This window comes from Pseudochaenichthys georgianus, chromosome 3 (assembly GCF_902827115.2).
Source record: "Pseudochaenichthys georgianus chromosome 3, fPseGeo1.2, whole genome shotgun sequence".
Taxonomy (NCBI): Eukaryota; Metazoa; Chordata; class Actinopteri; order Perciformes; family Channichthyidae; genus Pseudochaenichthys; species Pseudochaenichthys georgianus.
In genome coordinates, this window is record NC_047505.1 from 42848596 (window position 1) to 42862791 (window position 14196).

Sequence of the window (14196 nt, forward strand, 5' to 3'; positions counted from 1 at the left end):
GATTTCCTCATACTGCAACTGGCTCAGTCACTCTACAATAAACATGGTAGTGATTCGACAAAATTCGAATATATCAGACAGAAAGTCCGTGAAAGGGGCAGGCTCTTAATGAGCTTGAGAAGCAAATGTTCCTTATTCAGTTTTGAAGATGCTGTAAAACCAAACAACTTTTACAAGTTATTGAGGCAGTCAGAGATGTCGCTGGTTACGATGAAGAGAAGCACTGCTACCTCATACCAAGTCTGGCTCTGAAATTAGGACATTCACTCAAGAAGATTGGCAGTATTATTCTATGTAGAGCCATTGCTGCAGAAGATGAATTGATGATCAAAGCATCAGAGCGTTTCACACAACTGTGCACTGAAGAATGGAATGAACTTATCTCCCACACTGCTCTTGCAACTTTGAGCAAGTCTAAGTTTAACAGACCGTGTACAATACCTTTACAAAGGATGTGCAGCTCCTCCACCAGTACCTGGAGAAGAAATCAGCTACTGCTATGGAGAACCTTCAAAAGAACGAGACTTCACAGAGTTATGCAGAACTAGCCAGAGTTACACTAGCTCAAATAATTATCTTCAACAGGCGCCGTGCAGGAGAGGTCTCAAAAATGACACTTGAAGCATTCATGAAAAGAGACCAGACTGAGCTTCATGAGGACATTGCTGTTAGCCTCTCGCCATTCGAGCAAAAGCTGGCCAAGCATTTCAGTAGGGTGGAAATAATGGGCAAAAGAGGAAGGAAAGTTGCCATTTTGTTAAACCCTGAAGTTGTCAGTGCAACAACACTCCTTGCTGACAAAAGAGACTTGTGTAATGTGCACAAGGACAACCCTTTCCTATTTGGAAGATCACAGTGCCCCTCCACCAGCTTCTACAGGGGACAGGACTGCATCAGGCTTTTTGCACGTCAGTGTGGTGCAAAAAATCCAGAGTATCTCAGGTCTACACAACTTCGCAAGCATGTTGCAACATTGTCCCAGATTCTTAACCTTAAGAACAATGAGCTAGACCAACTAGCCAACTTCTTAGGCCATGACATACGGGTCCATCGAGACTTTTATCGACTGCCAGAGGCAACTATTGAGATTGCAAAAATCTCAAAGATTCTACTGGCGATGGAGAAAGGATCTTTGGCTGCATATCAAGGAAAATCTCTTGACGAGATTGAGATTGAAGGTATGTGCTCAATTTATGTATTATTATTACTTATGATAATATTATTAAAATGATAATAATGATAATACAAAGCCTTTTCAATAGATATTTACAAAGTGCATTACGGAAACAAGATTATTTCTACAACAACATTCATAAAAAATATAACTACACAAAAGGAAATTGACTAAAAGGATGGGAAATGAAAATTGGACAAATTAACTCAGGTAAATTATACATAAATATATTGATTTGTGTTTTTCAGATGAGTTGGAACCAGATCTGGAAGAATTTCAGGGGGAAAACATTGATGGAGACGATGAAGATGATGGAGACAATGAAGAGCCAGATCCTGCACATGGAGTAAGGGGTATGTAACACAGATGTTCTTTTTCAGAATATGTGTAATGGTACAGATTTGTCTGAGTACCTTTTTTATAGGACAATATTTAGCAATTAAAGGCTGTACACTGTAGAGCCATCTTGTTGCTTTATTGGCACCACAAAATCAGTGATATTTCTAGCACATTACTCTTCAGACATGAAACAAGGTGTACAGTAATCACCTTAAAAAGGCACAACAGTTACCAAAATTAGGTCTCCTGGAGTAGGTCATATGGTGTGGTAAAGTTTAAAATCTAATTGCAATCATATAAGCCAGGGTTACTTTTTACTTGTGGTCAAACAGAGAAAAAAAATCTTTGAAATTGTCCTCCATTAAATCTGTAGACTCAGTTACTGTCTCTAAAGCTTGCCTGTTTTCTCATTATTTTCACCAGAAATGCGAGGAATAAAGAGTCCTGATGAAGTGTCCTCCAACTCTGAAGGTAATGTGTGGAAGGGCCTTACTGTAGATTGTCTTTTTGTTATTGCACTGTGTTGGGGGCATACATATAGGTTACATATGTGCCTATATTGGTTGATAAAAAAACATGTTACCATTTCTGTTTGTTATGTTACTACTACAATGTTTCTTGGATAAAATACATTACTAAAGAGACCAGTTTAACTACAGATTTTCCCCTCCAGCTATCAATACAAATAATATTGTAGTATTTAGTATAGGCTGTTGCATTAGCTGTTAAAGTTGGCTCTGCAAAATCTGTTTATTTTTCATGCCAAGAAACTTAAAATATGTGAATTGTCATGTTGATATATGTAGTATATTTCAAGATTGTTTTTTTCGACTGCGCCTGAAGCCTACCATGCCAAAGGTAATGTAAATGTGCATGGAACATTTTAATTATTGATTTCAAAGAAAAGGTGCATTGAATATTATTTTTGAAATGAGATTCAAGCCCCATTTGCATTAGGAACATATTTTTACAGTCTGGCAGCTCTAAATTCTAACATGACACATGCCATGGTGGCACAAATTAAAATGAATGAATGATAAACTGCAGCCTTCTCTGTCAGAGATGTTTGTTTTGGTTTATATATATATATATATATATATATAAATATTAAAAAAAACAGGAATTATCATAAACCAAACAAGGCAAGAAATACAAATAGCTGAAAGAGGCCAGAGCACACAAATCCAATAACAGTGTGAATGGCCCAGGTTTTGGATGATTTGCCTGCAGTCGGAACAAATGTTATTGTCTCGTCAGATTTTAAATGGTCAGACACTAAAGTAAAGTTAAACTAGGTGAAGTTTAAGTTTAAGTTTTTCTTTTTTTCCTAGGAGAAAGAAAAAATATGAAACCGATCCAGGAAGAGGCCATGAGTTCAGAAGGTATATTGAGATGCCAGTGGGTTACATTCTGACTGTAAACCAATACGTTTTTTTAGCAACTTTTTAAGAGTTTGTTCTCATTGATAATTGTAAACACGTAAAAAAAAACCTAAACTGATAGAGAAGAATAAGCTTATCTAAAAACTATTATTTTACATCAACATTGATTCTTTTTTTACAGGGTCCAGTTCAGTTACAGCTTTTGTTCTGTTTATATATTTTAAATAATATAAATAGGCTTTCAAAATTAAGTTCCCCACAAATAAATTTGAGTCTGTATAAGCTATTCTAATAAAAGCATTTCTGGTTTACTTTAGGAAAAACAAATCAGTTGGACACCCAGGGTGAGATCACCAGCTCCAAAGGTAGGACTCCACATATTCATTACTTTATTTTCAAGGGGCTTACCCTTTTAAGGGTGCCGTTACAACCCAAAAAGGATCCAATTTAATACATGTAATATGTTTCTAGTTTCACCAATGATGTAAGTTATGTTGGTTTTTCTTCATTTAAAATCTGATCTGCTCTTGTCATTTTGTCTGGCCACTTCTGATGGCCTGCTGTATCCATTACAGAGGACTGTTGAGTGCATTAATCCAGTCAGCATGATTACTGTGCTCTGTCATTTTTCTGGTACGCTAGCAGTACAAATATACTTTACTTTGAGCAGAAATCAGAATTTGCAGAGAATCTGGATGTCCGCAAAAATTGTGATAATCGTTAGTCTTGAAATCATTCAGCCAACTAACTCTGTATGCAATTAAAGCAGTGTAATGCTGTAAATTGATAAATGTCGCATTTATAAAATATATATAAAACATTTTTCACTAAACAACAACTCTAAATACTCCTTTTATTGCCACTTCAACCTCTTCTCATACCCACTGTACCAGGATAGCTAGTCAAGAGAACACAGTAGTAACCCCCTCCTACTTAACAATGCACCTCATGGAATTTTTATATATAAATACACATATATATATATAAATTAGGGCCGGGACTTTAACACGTTAATTAAGATTTATTAATTACACAAAAATGAACGCGTTAAAAAAATTAACGCATTTTAATCGCACTTTAATCGCACTTATTTTTGCACAGCGGAACGTTTCTCACTGGATGAGTTTCAGGCGTACCGATTATACTGGAGCACCAACTAACGTTCATGACTTCAGCATGGGACTTCAAACAACAACAAACCACGGTGAACAATAGTCAAACATGAACGAACAAGCTGATGAGACCGCTTTGGTCGGCCCCGTGGATGGGAAATGTTGTTTTAAAAAACGGACGGATGGAAGCGTCGACAAGAGCACGGTTGTGTGCAAATTATGCAAAAAATAATTTGCATATCACCGCAGCACATCAAGCCTAAAGTATCACCTAAATGCAAAGCATGTAGCAGCTTGCGTGGACGTTAGCCCGACTCCGAGTGCAAGGAACCACACCCTGACCCAACCCACACTCAACCAGATGACTGGTTTCAGGGCTAGGATAAGTAAGTCCAAAACGTATAAATTGTCAGTATATTCAATTCTTTAGAATTTGAAATATTGAACCGCAGTGGTTAGTGCGTGTGGCCCATGAAAGTGGTCTCCGCTGCCTACTAGGTGGGTTTGAATCCCTAGCCCTCTGTGTCTTATCCTCTGTCTTCCAACTTCACACTCTCTCTGGAATAATGGCACACAAAACATCTTAAAAAAAATAATTTGAAATATCTGCAAATTAAAAGTACATTTTGTACACTCAACTGGTACAGAAATCCTGTAAAACAAAATATGCATTTGCAGGCCACACAATAGCAGCATCTTAGGGAGCTCATTCCTTTGTCATTGGTGAGAGATGTAGGGGCTCTTTCACCTCAGCTAAAACTGCAAGTGATTTAGACTGTTAACCAACAGAGAGCTGAAAAACTGTGTCCTGCTCCCTTTATTACAACCAGTCTAACATCAAGAATGCTTTTTTGTATGGTTAGAAACTTGTTAAATCCGGGTGTTCACAAATAAGGTATTGTTCGGGTAGTGTGTGTGTATAAAATGCCCAGTTATACCAGATGTCCTTATAACTAAGGTATTATTAGGCTAGTGTGTGTGTGTATATAAAATGTCCAGTTATACCTGATGTCCTTATAACTAAGGTATTGTTAGGGTAGTGAAATGCCCAGTTATACCAGATGTCCTTATAACTAAGGTATTGTTAGGCTAGTGTGTGTGTGTGTGTGTGTGTGTGTGTGTGTGTGTGTGTGTGTGTGTGTGTGTGTGTGTGTGTGTGTGTGTGTGTGTGTGTGTGTGTGTGTGTGTGTGTGTGTGTGTGTGTGTGTGTGTGTGTGTGTGTGTGTGTACAATGACCAGTTATATTAGATTTAGGTTTGTTTAAGAATTATAACCATTATCCCTTTTGAGCTCATCATAACAATGGCCTCTGTGTGTGTGTGTGTGTGTGTGTGTGTGTGTGTGTGTGTGTGTGTGTGTGTGTGTGTGTGTGTGTGTGTGTGTGTGTGTGTGTGTGTGTGTGTGTGTGTGTGTGTGTGTGTGTGTATTGTATATAATGTCCATTGAAACCATTATTGTCCTCATGAGTACAGGTTTTCTACAATTCTGTGTGTGTGTATATTGTCCAGATATACCATTGTGGTCCTCATAACTCAGGGACTTGCTTTGTGTATGGGTGTGTATGGGTAATGTCCAGCTAATCCAGAGGGGTTCTCATAAGTCATAATTGTGTCAGGAAACGCCCACTCCCGCCCCAGTCCTCACAGTCCTGTAGAATTGCAGGTCTTCAGATCTCTACACTCTTTTACCAAAACTGAATTCTAAATAGCCAGAAATGTAGTTGAATTGTTTATGATCAGTTCAAGCACTCTGCTGTCTCTCTACGGCAAAGGGAAAGGTGGGTCCCCATAAGTCAGTGTTTGAACTGGTACGAGGAAAAAGTCCTGACAAACCACCCATGTGTGTGTGTGTGTGTGTGTGTGTGTGTGTGTGTGTGTGTGTGTGTGTGTGTGTGTGCGCGTGTGCGTGTGTGTGTACTGTATATATGTGTTATGTGTTTGATCTCCTTTGATTTATTTTGACTTGTGTTCTGTGTGTGTGTTTGTACTTTTTGTATTGAGCGTTGCCAGTCATTTTTGTGTAATCTCCTCTACCATAAAGAGGCCATGACCACCCAGCAGCATATTCTCCTCTGGGGTGAATGCCACAAACAGTATGACAGACTGTTTGAGGTGTTTATTTTAAGTTTTCTCATGAAGATGATTAAAAGCAGTTTCAAACCGGATGATGATGCTTATTAAAATTCATTAAAAACAGTGCTTAGCATCCTGTTAATCACTAAATATGTGTTTGCCCCACCTGATTGCCACAGAATTAATAATATGTTTTAGTTTTTAATTATAATTTGCTTTATCAAGTTGTCGTCCAGTCAAAAATGTAAACGCTTCAGGCAGCTAAAGGATTGTTCTCCTTCTTTGAGAGTGTAAAATGTAGCCTATTTTTTGGACTCGATTCAGTGATAAAACATATCAAAAGATGAGAAAAACATGTTAGGTCCTTGTTCTAAGATTGTGTAAACTTCAAAAATATTTACAGTGTATGATCTTTTTTTCTCTTTTTACCGCCAGGTCAATAATAGTGACTATTTTTCACACCCACTCAACTGTGTACATGGTACCTACCTGGACAGCTGCAGACAGTTGACTGAGTCTGGCCTCAGCAAAGGCCCGTTGTTCTGCATTTCAAACACATTGCAGTTGTTGGCCATATATTGCCAGTCCAACCAGGGCTGTTCTGTGGCAATGCCACTCTCAAGTTCTGCAATGTCAAGCCTCCGTCTTTGGATCAGAATGGACTCAGGCAGGAGCCCGCCAAACTGAACTATAACATAGAATATCTGGAGGAAGGGAAATACAAGTTAGCATGAATAGAACCAGATGTGCAATGTACTGCAATCCAGAACAACAGAAATGCAATTAATTATTATATTGTTGTGTTGATGCTTTGCTCACACTTTCAGATATATGTATTCACCTCTATGGTAACTTTTGAGGTCATAGTAAAAGGGGCATTTGTTTTGCATCAAATTATTTTGTTTAGTGGAATTAATTCGTAATGGTATTGAAAAACAAGAAAACAAATTGGTCAATTAATGTTCATCGCATCAAATCACATTTTATGAAGATCTTGTGCAGTCTTAGTCTTGTTCAAATGGTAAAATGTGAGTGGTAGTAGTTTCCTATAGCACATGAACTGTGTGTGTGTATGTGTGTTAAGTGTTATCTGCCCCTCTACAGTGTGGGCTGGGACACTGGGTTACACAGCAGGGAGCGCATTAAGCCACCAGCACTGCGCAATCCCAAACACACACACACACACACACACAAGCGGAACTTCAGAAAGTGTCTTTTATCTGGGGACTTGAGTTGAGCTACCGCGTCAGGACAGCTCCCAAAATCCTGCCCACACTCACATACACACTTCAGAGAAAAGAGGGACGAGCCTTTTGACAGCCCCAGTGTCGTCAACGCCCAAATCCAGCAATATCTCTCTCTCCCTCCCTCCCTCCCTCCCTCTGCCCCCCGTCTGTCTCTCACTGCAGTGCTTAGAGCGAGGATGAAACTACTGTCCACCACAGGTGCAAGCAGAAAGATACTACAGTGTTTGTGTTGTAGCATTTCAACTGTACACTCCACAACGATGGAATTTAGTTGACTGTCCAACCCACAGTAGCTAGCATTGAAGTCAGGGGGCTGATACAGTATTGAAAAGACACAATGATCCAAATAACCCTAAATCTGAGGGGGCCAACACTTGTTATCCCACATTGCCTCACCACTGGGACCACGATCCCATGTGGATCTCATGCTCAGCGTTGGAATAAAAAGGATTGGATTAACAATCATTGGGATACTCCAACCTCATTGCACACTTTGATGCCCACTTCAAGCCCTCTTAATTGTATGTTTTGTAATAATGCTTTAATTAAGGACAAGATAAATACAGCACGATGCATGCTTCTCCATTTGAATATTGATAGTTAATATTGCAGTGAGCACTTTAGAAATAAATTCTGTTTTACATGGTATATGAATTACAAGACTCCTTTATTTGTTAGTTATAATGTACGAGGTAAAAAATGCAAACCGGCATGAATGGCCGCTAGGGAACAACTACAGTAGGGATTTGCTAGCTGTCTGTGTGGGGGCCAATGCTGTCAAATTATAATAATGGTGTGTTTAAACTCTGTAAGTGTGATTCAAACATATGTCAACAGAATATGTTTTATATTGTAAAGATAGAACCCAAGGCCTGACAGATACAGGCTGGTATCTTTACTTGTCCATTTTACTGGCTGATGTCAATTTTCGGATTACAATACCGACATCCACACAGCATCATTGAATGATTAATTGATTTAATGACAAATTCAATTAACACACTTTCAGACTGAACTTAAAGTTAATATATTATATTTGTTACTTGCACTTGACACCAACCTATCTGTCTGTCAAGAGATAATATATGCATTTGCTTAGTTGTGTGAGTGTATTTTTTAGATGCGTTACCTGGTATTGTCCATTCACCAAATCCACGGTAATAGTGAGTCCTTCATCCAGTTCCTCTGTAGTCATGATCTTAGAGAGCCATGTGGTGCCCATGTCCTGATCATTGATGTAACTGAGTGGATGGGCATTTAGGTTGAGTCTTAGGACTCTGTCATTGGTGGTGTCCTCAACACCATTGGGAATGCAGTATCTGTTAACAGTGACAATGGTTTTTTTATAGGGTACTTTTCTTTTCTTTTTTTTGCAATTTCTGAACCCTCAAGAGTGAAACTTCAGAAACATGAAAAAAACATTTGTACATTACTGAAATGTTTAAATATGCAGTCATGTTATATTAACACAATAAGTGTTGATACTTTACCTCTCAACTAAAGGGTGCACTCTGGGGTGACTGGGTGGACAGCGACACTCTGCCTGGGCATGGAGCTCGGGCAGGAAACCGGAGTAAACCTCAACTATTTCCCTGTAAAAACAAGAAACATCCGACTAAGTAACTCTAATGCTAAACACTGAGGAGAGATATTATCCTATTCATTATAATCTCAGATGAGGGAGGGGCCAAATTGCTCACATTGCTTAATGATTGAGCAGTTTTTATTATTTTGCTGGCTATCTTTTAAATCTGAAACACCAAAGGAAAAAAAATATGATTTCCGAAATGCAGGGTATTTACACTTAATACAATCTGACATGTGCAGTGATGATTATGATGAACAGAAATGACAGTGACCAAACAAGGTTTGTAATAACTTAAATGTTGACTGGTCTTTTACTGGACATTTAGAGTAAAGTGGAAAATCAAAGGCATCATTTGAAAACTCAATCTTTCATTTGTCTGGTCCCAATCTTGATGAGAGGAACTTGTAAGATCCAAGTCCTCACTGTGTGCAGTACATCACTGGTAAGCAAAACACTAATTGCCTCGTATTGAATTCTGAGGAAAATCCTCTGGAAGCAGTATGGATCTTAAGATGCAACGATTAGCCTTCCCCTTCTTTGCTCGGACCATCTTTCCCTTTATCACTCCATATGGCTTCTCTTCTCTTGTTTCTTTAATCTTTAAAGTATCTCTGTCTATTTCTTCTCATTTATATTCCTTTCCTTTATTCAATCCATCTATAGCTACTACTTCACCTCCTTATTTCTATGACAATCACGATTATTTTCCTTCCTTTATAACCTTTTCTTTCACAATATTCATTTGATTTGGTCCTTCTTTGATCCCTGCCTCTTTGTATCCCCCATAGCTGCTCATTACCTGTCTCTGTGCCTTACTTTATCCAACTCACCTGTTGGTCAGAGTGGCAGGATACAATCTAAAGTCCTGCATCCAGCCAATGAACTGATTAGACCCTGGAGAGATGAAAAGAGAGGAGAAAGGAACATAAAGAAGGTGTTAATGGGTTTGTACTGAATGCAGTGAGTGAGAGGATTTCACAGTGTTTAGTAGATTATCTTATCAGTTTCTTAATAGCAGCTAAGTGAGGCTTCCCCGGCTGCTAATAATGGACAAGTTCATGACACAAAACCAAACAGGATCAGCCACAGTCTATTTTTGCTTCAAAGCAGAAGGGCCTTTAAGGATAAATGCATATTCTGGACATAATATAACCTATATTCCTAAATGTACAAGAAGATCTTAAGATATTAGGCTGCAAATAAAACAGTTTCCAACCCAAAACTCCCTTTTGCAAAAAAAATATGTTGTCCAAAAAACTGTTCTAACAACAAGATATTCAGACGAACAAACTACTTTAGGGCATTTTTCTTGACAAATCTAAACTGTTACAGGTGTCTACTAATAATTGTTTAAGTCTAATGGGTTACAACATGTTACATTATAACAGGAGAAGAAAACTGTGAAAGCTGTCGTTGAAACGTTGAAAAGAAAGGATCTGCAAAGAGGTAAATGTTAGGCAAGAAATGCCATATATATATCAAATATGCCAAGATACCAAAGTCTGAAGCAAAGTATACACTGGAATATCTCACACATGTAAGTTCAATGTCCAGACACACATGTGGATATTGGACAGAACACAGGAAACACCATCAAACACATAACAGAACAAAGGCAAGCCCCCATCTCCATACACAAGCACACATTCATGACAATGTTGGACAGGACACAAGAGACCCTCACAGACGGTGATGCTGGTCCAACGAGAGCCGGGGTCCTAAAGCGTCCAACAAACTTCTGTCTAGTTTGACAACAACTCTTAGAAGACGGATAACGTCTCTGAGCATCGACAGAACCCCTGCCATGTCTAGCTTTGTGTGTGTGTGTGTGTGTGTGTGTGTGTGTGTGTGTGTGTGTGTGTGTGTGTGTGTGTGTGTGTGTGTGTGTGTGTGTGTGTGTGTGTGTGTGTGTGTGTGTGTGTGTGTGTGTGTGTGTGTGTGTGTGTGTGTGTGTGTGTGTGTGTGTGTGTGTGTGTGTGTGTTAGAGGCTTTACTGTGTGTATTCCCACCAAAAAAGGAAACATCCTTACTTTAGAGAGTGTATGAGTGTTTGTGCATTCGTGTGGGTATTTGCATTTGAGAGAGGCTTTGCCATGTTTGGCTTAACTACAATGTGAGCATGTGTGAGTGTTGGAGGGATGTATGTGAGTGTAAAACAGAGAGAAGTGTTATGGGATGTAAGTGTGTTCGAACAGTGTGTGGTTGTGCAGCCTTAGGCTTTGGCTCAGGATTTCTTTGACGTGTGGAAATGGGATTATGTCTTCCTGTGAAAAGCACTCTCCCTATTGTTACTGGGATGATGCAAGGTATAAGCTTTAATTCTCTCCTCTCTGTGGAGGTATCTGTCTTCTCTCTCTGTGTTTCAGTTCCTGTCATCCCTCTGTTTTTCAGTTTCCTCTTCTCTGTTTCTGTTGTTAGAACTGATGGCAGTTAATACAGGCAACTAGGATTTGAGTTGGATATTTATCTCGGTTTTTTTCTCTCCGTCCTTGAATGCTACTGTTACTCTCTGTAACAGTAAAAGCAAATGGTTAGACGAGTCAGAGATGGTTAATGCTAAATGAACTGCGATAATATGCTCTTTCTTCCAAGGTGCTTTACAATGCAATGGCAACAATGGTGAATAATTGTACAGTGTAACAATACAAACTCCAGTGTTTCCCCTAGGTTTACTGCTTTGGGGGGGGGGGGGGGGGGGGAGATATATAGATTGAGATATATATTTTTTTAAATCGTCCAGAGCAGAGAGAGGAGCTGGGGATTATTGTTATTGATTAATGCATCAGTGTTTCTTCGGGTCACAAACACTAAACTCACAACTTAAAATGAAAGTGTTTGGTTTATTTAATAAAAGAGCACATGTTCAATGTGAAAAGTGACAGTAGATATAGATTAGTTGCAACTTGGTGCTATATATATATTAAAAAAAAAAAGAATTATATATATATTTTCACCTTGAATTTCAGGGGGGGGCGTTGGGCTCCGTTGGCGGGGCGCAGTGCCCCTCCAAGACAATGGTAGGGGAAACACTGAACTCCCATTGTCTCGTATTTTAAATGAGATTAAATAACACACAGTACTGCTTGATTACATACTGCATTGTTTCCAGTGAATTTATTGCGTGTGAGAAGACAATCTGTATTGACCATCGATATAGAAGAATCTGTCAGTAACAGTTTAAATTGGCATATAAATAATCCAGAATATAGCGGGGAACACATTGAAGATAAATAGTATCAACAATGTTTGTATCAATATGTATATTTGTTTGTGCAATTTCATGAACATCTAAAAGATGATAACTTTAAGGGGCTTTATTATGATACAGTTTTACCATCCAAACTGAAGCATGATTGGAGCAATCTCAACATCATACATCTAATGTTGAGATTTCTAATGAGTTGACTCATATTTTGTTTTAATTCTTTGATACAACTGATGATGCTATCGTTATTGGCCACTTCAAAAATGTATAGTCGTGTTCTTATCAGATACTCAGTTAAAAGGGTCCCCTCCAAAAGCAGACATAGTTGTTCATCAATACACCTGATCAGCATTCGTATAATCAATCCACTGATCGGAATTCCAGACACAGACCCTAGGTTCAACACACACACACACACACACACACACACACACACACACACACACACACACACACACACACACACACACACACACACACACACACACACACACACACTCCCTCGAGCCAATCACTTGCATTGATCACGACCACTGATGTGATCTTCAGCTGATCAGATGCTACCTGCCTTGAACTAGGGATCAATGCCTGATAAACGAGAAGAAAAACACTCGTTTATCACTCAGGAGATGAATGGATATCATTTTTCTCTCAATTTCTCTCCTATTGACTCTGAGACTGCTCCCAGGCACCACCAATCAATCACAGATGTGTAGTTGAAGGAGGATAAAGGCTGGGAGGAGAATAAAGGTGGAGTAGTCATTGACACCATATTTAGATATACAGACAAGATAAACAAAGAGGTAATTTTTCTCCCCTTGGAGAAAGACAGCGGCCCCATTGAAGGAGGGATGTAGATGGGACTGATTTCAAGTCAGAAAAACAAACGCTGTGCATTGCAATATGAGTTTTATGCTGCAGTTTAAACTTTTTTTAAACATTGACAACATATTTTTTTACCATTTCTGGGCTGGCAGTTCCTAGAATTGACCCAAATGTTTAAATTAAATTGATTTAAATACACAACTAAATAATTGTTGACAGTGAGGAATCTGAAAATCAAGCACCCTGTGAATCTGGATCTAATGCTTCTCTAAAACAATGTAATTTCTCAGAAAATGACAGCAGAAAAAATCTGCTAGCTTTACCGTTGGAGCTGAGTCCCACCCACATGGCACCGTCCTCGCTGATATCAGAGAGCCTGCCGCTCAGAGACTGTGTGTCAAACGGGGTCCCATCCTCCTCAAGCCCATCTAGGAATAGACTCACATGTCTGTTATGAACCTGAAAATCATTCAGAGTGGGACAAATGTAAAAGAAAATTAAAAGGTGTCCTTAAACCGTGAATGCCACACTACCTCAACAAATCTAAATGAATCACAACAAACAATAAATCATTTTGTCTTCAATTTCCGAAAAGCGAGAAACAGATTAAACATTAAAACAGAAAACGGTATTGCAGTCATACAATAGAGCGTGATGTTTCTTCTGAAAAAGCGCTTTTATGTTGTCTGTATTCTAGGTTTCAGAGGGAGAAAGTAAAAAGATGATCAATTAATAAGTGATATTAACACAAAGCATCATTGAATGCCATTAATAATTGTTTTTGAGCACTGCCGTGGAACCTAAAAGCATGTAAGTGAGCTGCCTGAGGGGCAGATGCAGCAGAAAGGCCCAGCAGCAGGTGACTGCTGTAACACACTGCTGCTCTGAGTGTGCATATGCGCATCTATCTACAAAAGTATATGCACAGACCAATGGTGTGTTTTTGGATGTGCGTGTGTGTGTGTGTGTGTGTGTGTGTGTGTGTGTGTGTGTGTGTGTGTGTGTGTGTGTGTGTGTGTGTGTGTGTGTGTGTGTGTGTGTGTGTGTGTGTGTGTGTGTGTGTGTGTGTGTGTGTGTGTGTGTGTGTGTGTGTGTGTGTGAATTATACATACAGCTAATCTTCCAGCTCATTTCCCCAGTAGCAGAAAGAGCCTCAGGCTAAACTGCCTCAGCCGCAAATTAGCTTTCTGTTTGACCAAAAATCTCCTCTCCACTCCTTTCCTCTCCATTCCCGATCTGTTGCATGAATATT

At 39.0% G+C, this 14196-nt stretch overlaps 1 protein-coding gene across 1 annotated transcript in view; it reads right to left on the reverse strand.

Moving 5' to 3' along the window:
• Nucleotides 1-14196, reverse strand: part of ush2a (Usher syndrome 2A (autosomal recessive, mild)) — a 257394-nt gene that overhangs the window by 221598 nt on the left and 21600 nt on the right. Inside the window, exons 5-9 of the mRNA XM_034103486.1 lie at nucleotides 13268-13403; nucleotides 9745-9808; nucleotides 8817-8918; nucleotides 8456-8645; nucleotides 6569-6783 (exon numbers count right to left, since the gene is read on the reverse strand). Coding sequence (XP_033959377.1) covers nucleotides 6569-6783; nucleotides 8456-8645; nucleotides 8817-8918; nucleotides 9745-9808; nucleotides 13268-13403 — 707 coding nt within the window. The remainder of the gene's footprint in view (nucleotides 1-6568; nucleotides 6784-8455; nucleotides 8646-8816; nucleotides 8919-9744; nucleotides 9809-13267; nucleotides 13404-14196) is intronic.